This window comes from Trichoderma gamsii (assembly GCF_001481775.2).
Source record: "Trichoderma gamsii strain T6085 chromosome Unknown Scaffold_25.2, whole genome shotgun sequence".
Classification (NCBI taxonomy): Eukaryota; Fungi; Ascomycota; class Sordariomycetes; order Hypocreales; family Hypocreaceae; genus Trichoderma; species Trichoderma gamsii.
This window is the reverse complement of record NW_020171362.1, coordinates 123,769-143,087: the sequence shown is the minus strand read 5'-3', so window position 1 is coordinate 143,087 and position 19,319 is coordinate 123,769. Positions and strand designations below refer to the sequence as shown.

The 19,319-nt window shown below is 51.8% G+C and overlaps 5 protein-coding genes across 5 annotated transcripts; 4 read left to right on the top strand and 1 right to left on the bottom strand.

Moving 5' to 3' along the window:
• Positions 1-34: 34 nt before the first annotated feature.
• TGAM01_v207028 (proteasome subunit beta type-2) lies at positions 35-967 on the top strand (the record flags this gene model as incomplete). The annotated part of the gene is made up of 4 exons (XM_024550002.1): positions 35-39; positions 194-351; positions 410-659; positions 766-967. 4 exons carry the CDS (start codon positions 35-37, stop codon positions 965-967), a joined length of 615 nt encoding a protein of 204 aa, XP_024405238.1.
• Positions 968-3,430: 2,463 nt separating this feature from the next.
• Positions 3,431-5,533, top strand: TGAM01_v207027 (ATP-dependent RNA helicase DED1; the record flags this gene model as incomplete). Its single annotated transcript, XM_018804223.2, has 2 exons — positions 3,431-3,615; positions 3,679-5,533. The coding sequence occupies 2 exons, from the start codon at positions 3,431-3,433 to the stop codon at positions 5,531-5,533; spliced, it is 2,040 nt and encodes a 679-aa protein (XP_018662652.2).
• A 1,919-nt stretch (positions 5,534-7,452) lies between these two features.
• On the top strand, positions 7,453-9,280 carry TGAM01_v207026 (hypothetical protein; the record flags this gene model as incomplete). The annotated part of the gene is made up of 3 exons (XM_018804224.1): positions 7,453-7,855; positions 7,919-9,108; positions 9,185-9,280. 3 exons carry the CDS (start codon positions 7,453-7,455, stop codon positions 9,278-9,280), a joined length of 1,689 nt encoding a protein of 562 aa, XP_018662653.1.
• Positions 9,281-11,809: 2,529 nt separating this feature from the next.
• TGAM01_v207025 (hypothetical protein) lies at positions 11,810-14,743 on the top strand (the record flags this gene model as incomplete). The annotated part of the gene is made up of 1 exon (XM_018804225.1): positions 11,810-14,743. One exon carries the CDS (start codon positions 11,810-11,812, stop codon positions 14,741-14,743), a length of 2,934 nt encoding a protein of 977 aa, XP_018662654.1.
• A 428-nt stretch (positions 14,744-15,171) lies between these two features.
• Positions 15,172-17,547, bottom strand: TGAM01_v207024 (hypothetical protein; the record flags this gene model as incomplete). The annotated part of the gene is made up of 2 exons (XM_018804226.1): positions 15,172-17,010; positions 17,071-17,547. 2 exons carry the CDS (start codon positions 17,545-17,547, stop codon positions 15,172-15,174), a joined length of 2,316 nt encoding a protein of 771 aa, XP_018662655.1.
• Positions 17,548-19,319: the final 1,772 nt, after the last annotated feature.

The window sequence follows — 19,319 nt, the reverse complement described above, 5'->3', positions numbered from 1 at the left end:
GGTTCGTTGACGCGCAGCGCTACAGCCTAGCGGGATGAGGTAGCTGTGGTGGGTTGAGAGGACGTCTCTACAGCTCTCGAGCAGCAACATACCAATCATACCCGCAACACACAATCACCATGTGAGTGCATGCGGATGCGCCTCTTCTACTCCTTGTACCGTTGCTTCGTAAAGCTAATGCCACTGGCTCCAGGGAGGTTCTTCTGGGAATTACAGGAAAGGACTTTACTCTCATCGGCGCTTCCAAAGCTGTCATGAGAGGAGCCACCATCCTCAAGGCATCCGACGACAAGACAAGAGTGCTGAACAAGCACACCCTACTGGCATTCTCCGGAGAAGCTGGTGATACAGGTTAGGCCCTTGGCGTTTGAAACACTGCTCAGAGCTCAGGATTTTGACGACGGTGCAGTACAATTTGCCGAATACATCCAACGAAATGCCCAACTCTACTCGATGCGCAACGAGACCGAGCTGTCACCCTCTGGTCTAGCACACTTCGTCCGAGGCGAACTTGCCACCAGTCTCCGATCCCGAAACCCATACAACGTAAACCTATTGATGGGAGGCGTTGATCCCATCACCGGAAAGCCCTCCCTATACTGGCTAGACTACCTAGCGGCGCTGGCGGAGGTACCTTATGCAGCCCACGGCTATGCCCAGTACGTGAACCTTGGAACTCCGAATTTTCTCTGAAAATATATTAGCATGATGGGAAACTCTCTCCCTTTCTTACATGTTTGCTGACAAAGTGGCTACTCTGCATAGATACTACTGCTTGTCGCTCTTAGATAAGCATCACCACCCAGATATCACACTCGGACAGGGAATCAAGCTCATGACGATGTGCATAGACGAGCTGAAACGCCGGTTACCGATTGACTTCAAGGGAATGACAGTCAAGGCCATCAAGGCGGACGGAATTGTCGATATAGAGTTTGATGATGACCGCATTGTGAAAAGCGCATAAGTCAAGAGCGGGTTGCTAGAGAAAGGACTGGTGTATATGGCTAGGTAGACTGGCCTAAGCTTGGTAATTAATATACAGCTGCCGTTTCTTTCCGGTGCAGTGTTCAGCAAGTTTCGATGAGCGACTAGGCAGTGCTTTGGGAGTATCAAGCGATGGAGGCTACGGAACTGAGAGGAGGGAGATGACTATCCAATAAAGGGCTTTTCGGCTTACGAATATGCCTCATTGATGTTGCTATTCCACCGAGTTAAAGTATGCCTTACCGTTTGTAGCAATTTAGCTTTCTAACCGCGCCCGAGCACTTCCATGGATTGCCTGCCCTGCGGCGAGTAGCAGCGTATCTACGTAAACGGTTATACGTAAACGGCTAGATATCTACCCATGTTTCTATAGCATATGCTTATGGCTTTCTGTATGATGAAATCATTGGCCGGGGATCTGCCTTGCTGTAGTGGATTAGAGGATTCGACAGGCCAGCTTGGAAAAGGCAAATGTCTCTTTTTTGGAATTTTTATGTCCGGCTCTGTCTGGAGTACTTTACACCAACAAACAGCCATATAGGTAGCAGTACCTGATACTCTGTAGATGGGTAATAAGGTAGGTACTTATCTGGCAAGCACATAATTACATATAACATGAATTGTCAAATACAGGCAGGTGATCGTAACTCATGGTGTTGAATTGTAGATACTACCTGGCCAGGACCCCTGGTCAAACTTTGAATCCTCCGTCGTTGAGAGTAGAGAGCACGTGTGAATGTCAGGAGAACCTCAGGCATCTTCCAATGTGCGCAAGGAATTTTCCAATCTACGTAAAGTCGTTGCCGAGCAAATCCACCTAATGCCCGGAAGTGCTATTAAGATTCTGTCAAAAACCTTACGGAGCCAAATTGCCATGAATTACATCACAGGAGCCGGCCGAGATCTGGAATATCGGGGGTAAGACGGGGTGGTTAGGCTTAAGGTAATACTCCGGACGGAGTAAGCGAGGAGAAAAAACACCCCCACTTTGAACAGAGCCCAGGCCTTGGAATCGGCGGGGAGTCAGATATTGCAGGCACAGTGGCACCTTGCTGCTGCAATGCCACTTGTTTGTACCCCGCCAAAGCACGAGATGGAGAAGGCAGAAGCCACCAAGGTGTCGCTATGTATACATGTACTCTATGTAATACTACTATAGCAGTAACGCTGCTTCGTTTTATAATAAAATGGCTCCAGAAAGTCTGAATGGTTAAACGGACTGACAAATTCCTTTTTGCGGCTACGCGCCTCTCTCTGCACTCATCCACGGGTGCGTCATGTCCCACTCCTGCAGGAGGGCGAGGCGGTATTCGCACCAGCTGTGCAGCAGCATCTATCGGTGTAGGGCCCTGACAAGGTCGCATCCCAGGCAGTCCTAGGCAAGAGTCGATTGCTGGGGCTTAGTGCTGGCACTTGACGTGTTTCGCCAATAGTGCCTGGACAGCACATGTCAGGCATCATGATAAGGGTTGTAACGCCACAGGGTCCCAAAACCATCAACCAATTTTGCGTGGGATTAGTAGTAGTACCTACAGTGGCAGTAGGTAGGCGGTACGAGTGATTTAGGACCTCACAAAGAGCACTGTATCTTCGAATTTTCGCAGTCTCAGCGAGAAACCCCCGCGGGCCGCTCGCCGAATGGGCTGCCAGCCTCGCTGACTCCGAAACGCTATTCACCCCGTAGTGGCGATTTGGATAGAAGCGCTGAGAATCTCTCAGCTGTCAGTCAGTAGGGAGAAGAAAAGAATCGGTCTGCTCAGCAAACGTCACAAGCCACAACGCCACGGAAAACGCAGCAAGGGAGGGCCAAGGTCTCCATCAGGTACCCTCTCAGTGCCCAAGTGCGCGACGAACGGCCCAGCTGTGCGCATCCACGTGAGGCGTCTACTTGGAGGGTACACGCTTCGTGGCTTCCATCCTAAGAAATCTCTGACCCCCTCGGGCACTAGCCTTTTTCTGTCCGGCTTGGGACCAATTTTTTTCTCGCCTTCGCCTCGAGGCTCGCCGTCCCTTTTTATTCTCTTCTTTCCCACAAACTCAACCCTCTTGACACACAACCTCTCTCATCTCCATCCCCCTCTCTTTTTTTCCTCATCCTTGCATCTCATCAGGCATTTTCGTCTTTCCTTGGTCTTTCCTTTGAAGATTCTGCGTGTTCTTCGACGGAAAGCGAAAGCACAAGTTGTTGAACGCGTGCCCAATTTTAATACGAGTCGGAGAAAAGAAAAAAATCGCTTGGGAACTCAAGTTCTTCCCGTTTCTTTCTCTTCGTGTTTGCTGTCTATCTTTTGCGGACAGGCTTCGCTACTTTCACTCTCATTTATTCCAGAGGGTGATTTACTTTTGATCGACCGAGTTCGATCATTTCCCTCGCGCCTCAAAAGCTCATTTTTTCCCCTACGATTCAAGTCGCTCTTCATCGGAAACTTGACGACTTTTCATCATGGCGGACCAACTCAACATGAACGGCCTCAACCTTGGTGCTGACGGCCCTCAGTCTGCTCCCGGGGCTCGATCCTACATTCCGCCTCACATGCGAAGCCGCGGTGGCGGCGGTGGTGGTGGTGGCGGCGGTGGCAACGCTGCTGCTGCTGCTGCTGCTGGCCTGAACAACAGCGCCTGGGCTGGGTAAGTACACAACACACCAACATTACTACAATCGCAAGATCACGACTGACATTTTCTAAACAGCAACGGTGGCCAACAAGGCGGCTATAGTGGCGGTCGCCAGGGCGGCAACTTCGGTGATGCGGGAGCACCCAACTTTCAGAACAACCGTCGCGGTGGTGGTGGTGGCAGCTGGGGCGGTCGCGGAGGCTACTCTGGCGGTGGTAGCGGAGGTGGTTATGAAGGCGGCCATGGCGGTGGTGGCCACGCTGCTCGCGGTTCTGGAGATGGACAATGGCGGGACGGAAAGCACATTCCCGGCCCCCAAAACCCCCGTGTCGAGCGTGAGCTTTTTGGTACTGCCGACGATCCTTCCAAGCAGCACACTGGTATCAACTTCGAGAAGTACGACGATATCCCTGTCGAAGCTTCTGGTCGTGACGTCCCCGAGCCCGTCCACCAGTTCACCACTCCTCCTCTGGATGAGCACCTCTGCCGCAACATCGAGATGGCCCGCTACAAGGTCCCCACCCCCGTTCAGAAATACTCCATCCCCATCGTCATGGGTGGTCGTGATCTCATGGCTTGTGCCCAGACTGGTTCCGGCAAGACTGGTGGTTTCCTCTTCCCCATCCTGTCTCAGGCTTTCATCCACGGCCCTTCCGCTGTCCCCGCCAACGCTGCTGGACAGTTTGGCCGTCAGCGCAAGGCCTACCCCACCTCCCTTATTCTTGCCCCCACTCGAGAACTGGTTTCTCAGATTTACGAAGAGTCTCGCAAGTTCGCCTACCGATCTTGGGTCCGCCCTTGCGTGGTCTACGGTGGTGCCGATATTGGCTCTCAGCTTCGCCAGATTGAGCGCGGATGTGATCTTCTTGTCGCCACCCCCGGCCGTCTGGTAGATCTCATTGAGCGAGGCCGCATCTCCCTGTGCAACATTAAGTATCTTGTGCTCGATGAGGCCGATCGTATGCTGGACATGGGTTTCGAGCCCCAGATTCGCCGTATTGTCGAGGGCGAGGATATGCCCAATGTCAACGACCGCCAGACCCTCATGTTCTCAGCCACCTTCCCCCGCGACATCCAGATGCTTGCCAGGGATTTCCTCAAGGACTACGTCTTCTTGTCCGTCGGCCGTGTTGGTTCCACCTCTGAGAACATCACCCAAAAGGTCGAATTTGTCGAGGACATCGACAAACGCTCTGTTCTACTCGACATTCTTCACACCCACGCTGGTGGCTTGACCCTCATCTTCGTCGAGACCAAGCGCATGGCCGACTCCCTTTCCGATTTCCTCATCAACCAGAGCTTCCCCGCTACTTCCATCCACGGAGACCGAACCCAGCGTGAGCGTGAACGCGCTCTTGAGTTCTTCCGTAACGGACGATGCCCCATCCTGGTTGCTACTGCCGTCGCGGCCCGTGGTCTCGATATCCCCAACGTCACTCACGTTGTCAACTACGATCTACCCACTGATGTGGACGACTACGTTCACCGAATTGGTCGTACCGGTCGTGCCGGAAACACTGGTATCGCTACCGCCTTTTTCAACCGTGGCAACCGTGGTATTGTCCGCGAGCTCATCGACCTTCTTAAGGAGGCCAACCAGGAGGTTCCCCCCTTCCTTGAGGCTATTGCCCGTGAGTCTTCCTTTGGCGGTGGTGGCCGCGGTGGTCGCTCTCGCCCTGGCGGTGCTGGTCGTGGTAACGCCAACCGTGACTTCCGTAAGTTTGGCGGCGGTGGCTTTGGCGGCTCTGGCGGTGGTTTCAGCAACAGCCCTCAGGGAGGCTTCAGCAACTACGGCGGCGCTCAGGGAGGCTCCAACTACAGCGGCGGCGGCGGTGGTGGTGGCGGCGGCGGCTTCAGCGGTGGCTACGGTGGTGGTGGCGGCAGCTACGGCAACCCTGGCGGTGCTGGAGCTCAGTCTTCCTGGTGGTAAACGTTATCACTGGCATCTGCCTAGAATGGGCACATCATTGTGCCCGTCAACGTGGCTCCTACTCTAGCGCCACTTGATTTTTCACTTTTTTTCCTTTGTCATCCCTATTTTCCTTTCACTTCTTCTGCTTTTATTGAATCGGTTATTTTCATATTTACGCATTTACGTCATTTGTTTTCAACGACACGGCGGCATCATGACCTGCGAAGACGGAAGAATGCCTTTTTTTTCTTTTTTTTTTAATTTACTGGAAAAAAAAAGGCAGCATCGGTCAGGGGCATTTCACGACGCATGTGATAGATTGCATTTCTTTTTGATTTCAGCATCCTCCCTCACTTGATACCCTTAGACCGAGAATAGAGGAACTTTAACGACATTGGCAGAACGTGGTGTTGAGGGATCTACAATTGCTAGATCTAGAAGGACATCACAATTTTTTATGTTTCTGCCGTCTACGAGGGTTTCCTCCCCCCGCAGGGCATTTTCTCGCTTTTCATGATAGAGGGTCATGCTATCGCCGTGGCATACATAGACAAAAGTGGATTTACTCGGTTCTCTGGTCGGATTTTACGCTCGACAGTCTCCACGGATTTGGGACGGATGAGAGAGCTATGAGCATAGACTGGGAGTACAGAAGGCCTACAGGTTGATTTCTCTATTTCATTCGAGAGCAAAAGAACTGGGCCTCTCGACGCTAGTTATGGATTTTTGGGAGGGCATGGATCAAAGGCTCTCGGCTCTTTGACCGTCATAAGCACATGGAACGCTTCGACTCGGCCGGAAGGGTGTCGAGTACGCAGCCTTGAAAGGACAGGGTCTCGGGCTTTTTATTGTTCCCGTGATAGACAGACTACCAGAGCGGACTGAGGAGTCCAACGTAAAAAAAAGTTTTTGCGACATATAATGTGCCATTGAATGTGATGATACTTTCCACACTCTGCGTAGACGTGATTGTGATGTCTTAACAGGGCTTAACAGCGATTGACGAATGCTGTATGACTTGAATCATGGAGACCAGACAATGTCATGTGTGGTATACTACTCGGTAGAGTTATGTGTAGATACAGCCTATGATGATATATATATTGATTTAATCTGATACAAAATCCGATATAACATTCGATACAAGATGTCCGCAATCTTTGGTTCTTATCTCTATATAATCGGACTGCATTACCCTGGAAGAGGTCATCTTCACATATTTTTGTCCCAAAAGTCCCTGCAAACAATAGGTATGTAGGCAAAGAAACAGTCGTTGCAGCCTGAGCGTTATTCATAAATACTACCCTGCCAACGCTCAGCCTGCACTGCGGCAGAGAGACATTCTCCCTTGTGGAAGATTCTGGATGCCGGGAGGATTTAGAGCTGCCATTTGCGTTGAAACTAAGCCGTGGTAAGACGCAAAGCCTGGGTACATGTAGAGGTACGAGCAACCTATGGCTGAGAATTAGAGGAGGCTGATAATGCGCTACTGGTTTTATAGCAAGATTAACGACATTGAGCTTTTTAGTCCATTACCAGACAAGGAGTTTCACAGAAGCTTTGTCTGCTAAAACATAGCCCCTACTTCTCTACACTGAAGTAGTAGCCGGAGACCTCAGGTCAGATTAGGCTTCTGAGGGGTTGAGGGATTGGGTACAAACCAGTGGTAAAGCCGCTGTATTTCGTACATGTACATTGCAGCACGGGCATCATCTGCTTATTTTGGGTATTAGTGGCCAACTGTCCGGGCCATCTCGCATTGTCATTCTGCCACCCCACCATTGTGCGCAGCTGCTCGCTTTCCTCTCCTGCTTCTCCCTCCCCTCCTCATTACATGCCTCGACTCGTATGAGGGGAGTGCAAAGAAACACAGCCCAAAGCTCTGGTTTGAAGCTCCTCTCCTTCTGCTCTCGAAACGACACAGCATCGGCGCCGAGATGGGTCTCCTCGAGAGCATCGACGCCGGCCTTACTGGCTTTGTGGGCCAGTGGAATGGCTACTCGACCGCGCTGGTGACGCTGCTCATTGCCCTCGTCACTTACCGCATCACGTCGTCGCGCGAGCCTGATGTGCACCCGCTGCTGCTTGCGAGACAGGCGGGCGCCTCTTCGGTGCGCAACGAAGGCGAGAGCGCCGTCTACCGAAACCAGGCTGCTCCGCACAGCATGCCGCTGAACAGTGGGCTGGATGTCAAGGATCCTGGCGCTTCCCGATGGGCGAGGGGTCGAAACGGCGACCTTCGAGATGTCTGGCGCAAAGCGACTACTGGAAACGACCAAGGAAAGAAGGGAAAGTTGTTTACTGTGCTCGGATCGGAGAATGTCATTGAGCATCGCCTAGGTAGGAATCTATGCCCGAAGCGATCAAGGTGACGATGGTGATGGCTGACTGTTTCTTTTGCAGAGGATATCAACCGACAGATCAACCTCATTGGACATCACATTGCAGAGCAAGGCGGCATCAGAGTTGCCATCTATCTACCCAACTCGATCGAATTTCTCGTTACTCTGCTGGCCTGCAGCTTCTACCCAAACCTGACCACCGTTCTGATTCCCTTCGACGTCTCCAATGAAGAGCTTGTCTCCATGATGAGACGATCCGCCGTTGATACGGTTGTAACTACACCCGGATCTTTCCCTCTTGATGATATTACCAAGGCCTACCCATCGCTGAGACAGCTCATCTGGGTTGTGGACGAGGGAAGCGCACATCTCGACTGGAACGAGGTCCCCGAGGGCATGGGAGGCAGCGTCAACGTCGCCACGTGGCAAGAAATTATTCGGGATGCCCCCGCTGACTCTAGCACTGAGCTGCCTCCTCTGGATTTGGAAAAGGTTCCCATGGATGTCGTGACTTTCTGGCAGACAAAGGCTGGAACGCTGGAGGAAATGGTGCGCTTTACGCAAGCCAACCTGGTCGCTGGTATCTCTTCTCAGATTCACGGTATCCCCGTAAAGGAGAGATTGACTCCGTCTGATTTGTTTCTTCCTGCTGAGTCTTTGGCCGGTATTCATACCCTTGTCCTTACCTTGGCTGCGCTTTACCAGAATTCTTCCGTTGCTTTCAATTCGGTTGCTGGACGATCGCCAGATCTGGTTCTGGCTACTCAGGGCATCGCTCCGACGGTAATTGTTGCCAGCCCCGATAGCTTGCTCAGAATTCACCAAGAATCCTCTGCCAAGCTCAACACTCCTCTCGCTAAAGCCTCTCATGCTCTTTCCACTCGTGCTCTTACGCAAGAGGGTGTGCTTCCCGGCTCCAACCTGCTGTCTGCATTCGCTGCTGGAGCGAAACCGGCCTTGGGTACCGACCCAAGCAAGCTACGTGTCGTGTACGCCGCAGAGCGTGTTGGGGGATTTACCCCGTATCTTTCCTCTAAGGTTCTGTCTGATCTGCGTGTCTTCACTGGCGCTCGAGTTGTCTACGCATTGACAAGCGCTCGGGTGGCGGGCGCTGTTGCGCAGACGGCCTATTTCGATTATAGAGTCGAGGAGGGCGACAACGGCCACTTTGGTGCGCCGACGACGAGCATTGAGATCCGTTTGAAGGACAAGGGAGTATTTAGAACGACGGATGACAAGATTGAGGGCGAGGTAAGTTTTAACATGATGATTCAAGTCTAATCTGGGCTCGTCTAGTATAATTTGCGCTGACACAGATACTGTATAGATATATGCGACTGGACCCAGCGTTGCTGGCGGCGAGACTGGCCTCGGCGTTGTTGGAAGGCTTAGACATGACAACACTCTTGCCTATGCATCTTAAATGGCGGCGTTTGCACACCAGCCAATGTAAAAAAAAAAGAACGAATGAAAACAAAAGGAGATTTGACGAAGGAAGGCAGTCCTTGTGATAGGAGAGACACGAGCATGAAACGAAGCGCTTTGGAAAGTATCACCAGGGCCTAGATAAGGAGAGCATTTTCGAGGAATTTTTTACTTTGGTTTTTTATTTATGCATCACAAAGAGCTAGCGAAAGAGCGACAGCCGTACGAGGTAGATTGAGGATGATTCTTGCGACGATAAACAACGATAGGCTTGGGATAAATGGGAGCTGTCTCAGCAGCATTTTGCCACTCTTACCTACAAGTACCAATTCAGTTGTGATAGGGTCTTATCACTGCTCCGTGCCTCTAATTCGCCTGTCAAGAGAGGCATCTGTTGGTCGCGTGCTCATGTAGCACTACTACTCCGTACTGCCTATCGGTATCCCCAAGTTGTAATCTATTTATAACCGACACGCGTGGACTCAGCAAGAGGCTCTAGGTTTCAAGACTCCAGACTCCAAGCTAATGCTACCACTCCGCGTGCGCCAATGCCAGGACAGCCTTGCCCGGCGTTTTAGACTCAGGACCCTTTTCCGTCTGCGGCCCGGGCAATTCTGCATCGCATGCAAGATGACGCTGCAGCTGGAGGGGAAATTCCCTACCAAGTCCGTGAGACGCCATCCTACGGCTAAAGCGCTGCGAGGCCATTATGCAAAGTGAACTGGACGTGGGTGGCCGTCCAGATGCGGCAGGGCCCCAGCAAATTGTCTGCGGCACCTTGGCCTGATAGAGGCAGGTGGTACGATCGCTCAACTGTAAGGGGGACGCCATGAACCGCCGTGGCGGTGCGGGCATGCAAGGAGCGCAACTGGCATTTGAGCGCTAATGACAGCTCGGACGCCTGGCAGGCCCTGTCGCTCAGGGCCCTAGACTTGGCTTTGAGTGCTGGCAGCGGCACTAGCCAGTTGAGTTGAGTCGCGCTGCAGTCGCTGGACGTGCTTTTTGTCTGTGCTTCTCTCCCCTCCCCGTACGGGAACAACGAGCAGCGAGGATGGAGCAAAAGAGCAGTAGTCGACGGTAGATCCTCTGCTTAGCATAGGCTTAGTGCAATGTGAAGCAAGGTTTTGCGCTGTGCTAATTCCAAATGCTCCATACCTGCACAGTAGTAGCCTGTATCTAGGTACAGGTAGTGCTCGGTATTTAATTTCCAGCGTCCGTGCCCATGACATAATTAGATGGGTGGCAGCAATGGCTTTCGACGTCTGCTTGATCGGAGCTTAGGGTCCACGAAGAGCCACTGTAATGAAAACTTAAAAATCAAACAACGAAGGAAGACGTCAGATGCCAAGCGTGAAGCTCCGTCCAATTGAATTTGAATTTTCTTCTTTCTCTCTCTTTCCAGCCTATAAACACGGTGGGCTAGCGAGGGCATACCTGTACTTGTTAGTCTAGCGCCACAAAAATGGGGGGAGCCCATCTTGAGTGGGAGCGGCGGCGCGCGTCGAGTGGTTTGATTTAAAATGATGAGCTTTTAGCAGGGTTTGGGAGAAAGAGAGAGAAGCCCCCCAAAGTTCCCGGGAAAGGATAGTAGAGAGCAACGTAGAAGAATTAACAAAGAGAAGAATAAAGAGAATACCTTCTAGGAAAGAAACAAGAAGAATCTCTCCTTCCGTCAAACCGAGCGCCAACAGCGGAAGGAAGCCCTGGTCTCCGGCGTTACTGCCTTTCGCGAGCCCGTCGAGGCTGCTTTCCGGGATCAGCTGGAATGAGGTTAGGCCTTGGAAATATTGCCATCCATCCTTAACAACTGCACTGAGCCTGGTGGGACCCCTTGAACCTCCTGTTTCCCCGATCCGCGGGCCTGGTTGCTCATTTTTACCACCTTTTCAATTTTTGGGGGTTCCGTCTCTTAGTCTCTCAGCGAGTGAGTGAGTGAGAGTTTGTCTCATCTGCTCGATTCCTGGTCAATCCCTCGACTTCTTCTTCTTTTTCCTCGCTTCTCTCTGCGCTTAATATATCTGAGGCACTACCTTGTTTGAGATCTCTTACGTCGTTACTCGCCCTGTTACCACGACCGCCTGAGTCTCTCTTTTCGTTAATCTGGGTTGTCTTTTTGACCTAGTTCTTTTGGAATCGGGCTTGGCATTTTCTTTTTGCGGATACTACTTCCGATCTCACTCAAAAGGTTCAAGGCTCAAGTGTCTCATTACTTTCCTTTGTCAAGACGTTATCTTTCGGGCCTTTTCTCTTTCTGAGTCTCAAAGAAAGCTTGCTTGAGAAGGGGACGATTCGACGTTTTATTAAAGACATCTTACAACAACACGCGCAACTGGCAGGACGCGAAAATGCGCGCAGCGTCGTGAGGCGAGTGAAAGTGAGAAGCGAGCGCGAAGAGAGAGCGTGAGAGAGTTACGTTGGTATCTTTGAACCTCTCTGCTTGACCTCAATATCTGGTTTTTTTTTTAATCTGGGCCTTGACGGACCCTACTGAAGAGGTGGAAGAGACAAAACGAAAGAAGGAATACCAATGGCGATGAAGAAATTTTCCAAGATCTTGTCGCGGCGGCTAGGGCGATCTGGTGGAGATGATCATCACCGCTGGGACGCGGGACTGCAGTCAGGGCTAGATTTCCACCAGCTTACATCGAGGCGGTGGCGGAGCGGCGATGATGGCTTGGCATTGAATGGCGAGAACCACAGCCGGGTATTCACAAAGGAGGTTCCGACGTACGGCGCCGGCAGGATTTTGGCCGACGGGAGCGAGGACGCGGGACAACTATGTGATATCTGCGAGGCAATCGACTTTCCGAGGCTACTGGATTGGAAGCCTGGGGATGCAAGACCATGGGTTTCTTTGGCACACTGCTTGAGGCTAAAATTACCGGACGAAGAGGAACTCAGCAGACATCGCAATGGATCGACATCGGAGGAAGAGGACCTCAGCGAGGATGAGAGGCGGAGGAGAAGGAGGCGGGAAGGGAACCTATGCCCCTGGTGTGTCTTCTTTCACTCCATGATCACCACTGTACCGGAAGGAGATGAAACTGGCGGCGCAGATGGAAGGGATGACAGAGCTTTGAAAACCAAATACACCCCGTATTTGCGCATTCGCCTAGCATTCGAGCGGCTAGGCGGTGGAGAGAAGCACCCGCTGGCGAAATCGGTGCTCTTCGAAGTGACGACTAGGAATCGGTCGCTTCCGTGGGGTTACATTGTCAGGGCTGCACCTGCTAAGGGGGTCGATGTTCAAACAGACCATGTGGAAACAAAGGCTGGGGCTGGGACTGAGACTGAGACTGAGACTGAGACGAGAGTAAGTAGAGAGACAGCATCTGAAAGGGGTGTAGGGTCGGGCATAGAATCAGTCACCGAAGTTGAACCAAAGGAAGAGGCGGAATCCGAGCTGAAGCCACGAGCAATAGCTGCAGAAGCAAAAGTGGAGGAGCCGATCGAAGAGAAGTTGAATGGTCTTGTCATAGCAAATGTGAAAGCCAGTCGAGGAGAGGAGCCAAAAGTCATTTGGGGAAGAGAGATAACCCCGCTGCTCGATCTCGATCTCGCAAAGTACTGGATTGACTTCTGCAACGAGAATCATACTACAGGGCCCTGTGCCGTCAAGGATCGAACCTTGGTAAAGGGACTGAGGCTAATTGACTGCGAAGAGGGTAAAGTCGTTCTTGCGGAGAATGTATCAACACCGACTCCCAACGACAAACCCCAGGACGCTGAATGTCAGAGCATCACTCCCAGCCACAACAACAGCATCATGCATCAGAATGTGGACTATGTTACGCTCAGCTATGTAATGGGGACCTATCGCGAGGATGACGATGACAACGGCAATGACGAAACCCTGCCACGCAGACTCCCGCAGGTTGTCACCGATGCTATTTCCACCACCAAGGCCCTCGGATACCGCTATCTATGGGTGGATCGATACTGTATCCCAAGAAAGGGAGACACAAAGGGGGCGTCTGAACGCCAGCGGCAGCTCGAACTCATGGGCCAGATATACGGCCACTCGGCACTAACTCTCGTTGTCGCCGCGGGAGAAGGGGTTCGTGATGGCATTGCCGGAATCAGCGCCCCGCGCGAAGAGCAGCTTTCAATCCAGACCGAGTCCGACCTTTTTACTACCTCTCTTCTTCGTCCGGATCTCGAGGTGGCTTCATCGAAATGGGCGTCTCGCGCATGGACCTACCAGGAAGGTCTTTTGTCGCGACGACGGATCATCTTTACACCCTCGCAGATTTACTTCCAGTGTCAAGCATTACATTGTCACGAAAGCCTCTCTCTTCCTCTAAAATACGCACCGGGACTGAACTTTGGTCGCGTCTTTCCCCCTTCTATCGACGACGTTCTTCAGCCTAACAAGATAAAAAATCATATCAAGGCCTACCTCGCCAAGAGCATCAGCAACACCGACGACCGCCTGGACGCCATTAGGGGCCTGCTCCGCGAATATTCTGTGAAAGAGAAGCTGCCAGTAGACAACTTGCTCGGCCTACCGCTATTTCACCCGGACGACTTCACCAAACACAAGGTCGTTAGCCAAACGGACCGCCTCGCCATTGCCCTTGGCTGGATGCCCAGCCGCCCACTCCCTTCCTCCTCCGTATCCTCCTCCTCCGCCACCTCATCCCATGACGACCTTCCCTATAGCCTCGCCATCGACCCTTACTCCCTCATCGATACCCCCAACCCATTCCCTTCATGGTCTTGGCTCGCATGGCGCCTAAACCAGACGACGTACAGCTACAACGCCCCCGGCCACTCCTTCAACTTTAACCTTGTGGACGACGCTTCCCCGCTGCTTGACCGTGTATCTGCGCCGCCAGGTATGGAGATCTCCGTCGGCTTCAGCGATGGCATGGTTCTCTCTTGGGAAATTGACGGCGACGCCATCGCTCGCAAGGCCGACAAGATCGAGATGCTCCGTCTCAAGACCTTCTGCTTCGACCTCACGGTCAAGAAAGCCGCCGCCGGCCTGGGTGCGAAATACGGCTTCTCTCTCGCTGAACCTGTGGCCTCCGCGTTGGGCAAATCTGCCACCGACTCCATTGAGGCCTGGATCAGGCGCTCGTCCGTCACTGTCTTGTCTGCCTCCGCGGATGACGTGCCGGCTGGCCAGGAGTACTCGCTCATCGGAGTGCTCGTGTCTGGGCGGCATTGGAAGCCTGAGAGCACAGCGCAGCAGCCTCATGGACATCATCATCGCTCAGCGGCTCCGAAGACGGCGGGGCCCGCCTCCACGGCGATGGCTACGATTTTGATATGTAGGCGCGCAAACTGGGATCCCGAAAGCCGCTTAATTCGTCTCGGAGTGCTGAACGTGGCGTATGACGGTTTGGTGCCTGTGGCAGGCGAGGCTGATGCGTCGGTTATGAAGGGGATTGACGCGAGGATTGGCGAGGAGAAGAAGGATTTAAGGGTGAAGCTGCGAGAGTTGGACATCTACTGAAACTTACAAGCGTTTTTCTTTATTTTCATCTATGGAGTAATCTTGATAAACTTGGGTGTCTGTATTTACGGAAGGATGGCGCGGTTGTATGGAAGACTCGTGGAAGGCTAATAGCGTGTCTGGCTGACTGGTTAATTGATTTTGTCTTGATATACATGTATTTGTATATATGAAGGTTTATGTATACCTTAGGTACCTTACGGATTGCTATGTTAATACTTTTTACTTCTACATTGGGTGGGGGGGAAAGAAGAATGATGAAAGAAACGCACTGCAATGAATACCAATAAACTAGTTAAAACAACATTATCAATCCAAATCTTAAACTAACATATATCCAGCATCTGTCATTATATCTTCACTGTGCTCTCGTAACTGACTTTATGTCGAATGCACTCTTATATATCTCTCTAACAAAAGCGGCCACCCTAATCAGGTCCCATCTCCAGTACAGCCCTCACAGATAGATCATCCTGCACCCAGCTCACAATCCGACCGCTCACATCGCCCACCAGCCTGTCATAATGCGGGCCCGGGAAGAACAGCCCACAATGGGCAGTCACCTCATCCATGCCATCCATGAAGACGCTCACCCATGTAGGATCCATGGCGCCGTTGTTCTTGTGCGGAGTGGTGCAAAACTTGCCGAGCTTCTTGGGCTTGCCGCCCGGCGTTTCAGCTTCCGTCTCAGAACGAGGAGAGGCGATGTCGAACGCAGCTAGGGAGGATGTCGACGATGCTGCTGCTGCCGCGGCGTTACTAGTTTTGGTTTGATCTGCGAGCTGCTGTTTCATAGCGGCGGCTTCTTCCTTTTCAAGGCGCTTCTTCTCTGCTTTTGAAGCTTTTTCTTCTTCCTTTTCGAGTCTCTTCTTCTCTGCATTTGCGGCCTTTTCTTCTTCCTTTTCGAGGCGTTTCTTGTCTTGTTCGGATTTCTGATGCTGCTTCTTGGTATCCTTTTCTAGCTTATCTGCATCCCTTTGGGCTTCTTTCTGTGCCTTCTTATGGAGCTTGTCTAGGAGCTTTTCGCGCTCGCGAATGGCCTTGTTGCGGTCTTTGGCGGCTTGGTCGTAGGCTTTCTGGCGGCGGGCGAATTCCTTTTCTGCTTGTTTGCGGGAGTCTTTGTCTGTATATTGGGATAGGTCGGGCTGGTCTGGAGGATTGGGGAGGTCGGGAATTGGAGGAAGATCCAGGTTTGGTGGAAGCAAATCTTTTTCTGATGGACTGTTCTCATTCTCATTCTCATTCTCTTCATTGGCTTTGTCTTCGATGATAGGGGGTGATGGCGGGATATCTGAGATCTCGGGTGTAGCTATTTCTGATTCCTGCTCTGTAGAGTTGTGTTCGGCTTCATCATCCATGGGAATAGGTTCAAGATGCTGCATGGATTGCATAGATTGCATGGATAGCCGGTTCATGTTAAGAGACTGCTCTCTCAGCTCTTCTTGCTTAGCAGTTGAAGTATCATTGTCAATGTTTTCGTCCTCTTTTGACCCCAAAGGAGCCGCTGCCACAGGCGTTTCCTTCAGATCAGTAGCATTATTTGTAATAGGAGTTTGGACTTTGGAAAGACTGGCATCAACCTGGTTTTTTTCTTCGTCTTCCAACTTTGCCGAAATGATTGCCTCAACCAGCTTATCGTTTATCTCGTCCTCAATCTTGATCTCAGGTGCAGGTTCTGCCGAGAGATCGACCTGACTCGTATCTCGACTCCCCTTAGCTGCCACTGGCCGTTTAGGGCGGCCGGGAGACAGCGTGTAGTAGTTGAGAAACCGAACGCGATTGCGCGAGCTGTTGGACGAGGTATTATTCAAGGCTTGGAAATCATCAATATCTTCAAGAGCACGGAGCTGGTTGTATCGGGATTTCAGCCCAGGATAGTCTGCCAGGCATCCGCCGAATTCCAGGTGGGCAGCGACGTGATTACTCAGAGCAGTGAAGATGCCCTCGTTCCAATGTTTGGAGCCGAAATGAAGCATACGGGTGAGGAAAGGCTGCTCTCTAAATGGGCTGTCATTGAAGTATGGGGGGTCGAAGGTGGGATCTCTCGGACCACTTTGTATAGTACTGATCGAGGCAGGAGATGAAGGCCCCAGGTCAGCTGGAGGAGATGAGGCGGCGTCCTGGTTTAGGGGAGGAGCAGGATGGAAGAGGCTGGAGAGTCCCGAGGCTACAATTCCTGGATGAAGTCCCAGAAATGGCGAGTCCAAGGATAAAGATCCTAGAATGCGATGCCTCAAGGGCTGTCGGCTGGAAGAGATCCGATTGGGCTAAGGTGGTTGCAGTATTAGAACACGAACATGATATCGATCAGATGAGAGATGGCTCACCGTGAGAACAACCTCGGCAGCCAATAGGCCTCCCATGGAGTGGCCAATGAGGATGACATCGGTTGTGGGCGACTCGTGAGGCTCTAGCCAGGCACTGAAATTATCGCTGGCAACCTCGATTGATTTATACGTCTTGTATCTAGGGTAGACCTTGGAGTAGACGGCGTGGGTTTCCGACAAGTTCTCACGCAGCACGTTGTGGACATGCGCGGGGAACGACTGGAACGACTGGTCATTGCCATAGAATCCGTGGATATAGACCAAGAGAAGAGTGCGTCTACCGTCTGAGTCGGATCTTGATGGTGCCAGAGACTGCTGCGATGAGGGACGAGGGACTTTTGAGTCTAGAATCGACGGGCGGGAACGATTCTCTCGGCCTGAGTTTAGCGAGCCTTGTGACTCCACCACCTCGGAGTAAGGAGGCGGCGGGGGCAGCTGAGAAGCATCTCGTGGAGGCAAAGGAGGCGGCGATGCCATGGTGTTGGATACAGAAGCCGATGATGGAGTGAATGGTGGATAGCCGGAGAGAGCCTATATGTCTGGGGTAGCTAAAAGAAGGAAGGGTGGTGGCGATTTCAGGCCAAACAAAGAGTTGCAGCGGGATATGGCATAATAGTTTAATTGTATCTGTTAAATGACGAACATGATTATATTCAAGGATCAAATGATTGTAGGTAGATGGAGAGAGCACTGCATCACCGCTGCCATCATTGAATCTAGAGGGCCGCGGTGGATTGGCCATGCTACTACGGGCGGGGGATCAACGAGGCTGAAGGAGGCTAGTTCTTGTTAGAGCCCGGAAGCCTCCCGCTTTGCTTCATCGATACGATTGAATGAACGACCCATGCCCAGCTACAAATAGGTAGATGCCTGCGGAGGCCATACTGTCGAGATTCACACGACTGGCTGCCTCTCGCGGCACAAGCGTTATAGAGTCAAGTATCAATCGACGTCAATGTCTGTTCTCCAGCCGTCATGCATCGTACGGAGGATTGCCGGGCAGGCTTTCAGGGCACCCTTTTTAGCGCGTTGCGGAGGGTATCAGCATTACGTACCAGCAGCCGCGTGCTGACCAGCCGGGCCCTGGTGCCTGAGTGCGCGGCGTACCGGTACCTGAGCCGTTACGAGTTCATGCGCTACGTGACCGTTCTGGCGCCATTGACGGCGGGGACAGCTGTCGCAGCAAGCCTCGGCCACGGCCAATGGCAGCGATATTACAGCGGCTGGTGCATGAAGAGCAACGAATTGCGCAGGCTAGGACGGGTCTTCATTCCGACCCAGGCCTTGAAATAGTAGCATATAATTGCACATGTACTAAAATGAACGGATATTCATTGGCTGCAGCTGAGAGTTTTTTTCCACGTTGATTTCGCCTTCACGTTTCTCGCTGCGCCGAAGCCTGATCATGGCCCCAGCGTGTTCGTATAACTCTGGACTTGAGCCCGTGCATCAAGTGCTTCTATAGGTGAAAGATCGTTGAAAATTAGCAGTAATCGTAGTCGTCGTGCTAGCACTTTTCCAGCAACCTGTAGATTAGCAAGGAGCTCTCGCCTTGCTCCTAGTCTCCGCCGTCTTTCGTCGTGCAGTCCAATCTGCAAGCTGCATGCCACACTTAGGACGCACTAGCAGGGTTTGCCTGGGATTCGTTTTTGCTCCGTGCCTTGAGCAAACACCGAACGGTGTGTATAGAAAATCGTGAAGGAAAGATTTCAGAAGAAGAAGAAAATTCTCAAGCTACTGCTACTAATATAAGTGACAATTAATAGTTGTATTTGTCGAGAACCGCAATGGAAAATATATATACTCGAATCTAGTGCCTTCGAAACTGCGTAAACCTGCATTCATATTATTCGATAGAACAATTGCAACTCACATGTATAACAGCTAGACTGCTGTATGATATAACACAGCTGCATCCTCTCTATTAGGGCTCTGTGCTTAATCGTATCATTCCGCTCGCTTTCTTGTCCCGAGATGGATCCCTTGGGCGATACACCAAAGAGGCCTATTACAGATCAATGCTACGATACCTAGCCTGAAGCATCTTAGCACCGCCCAGTTCCTTAGCATGCCGCTATCAAGTGCTTCGACAAACTTCAGGAGGATACGAAGTGCATTAGTGGCCCGTTTGTTAGTCCTTTAATAGCAACGCAATCCGCTGGTCAGCCGTTATCGTGGCTTGACTTTCTATCCCAACCCAGATTTGGCGTACATCCGCCTCGACAGCCGGCCCTGAGATGGACATACCC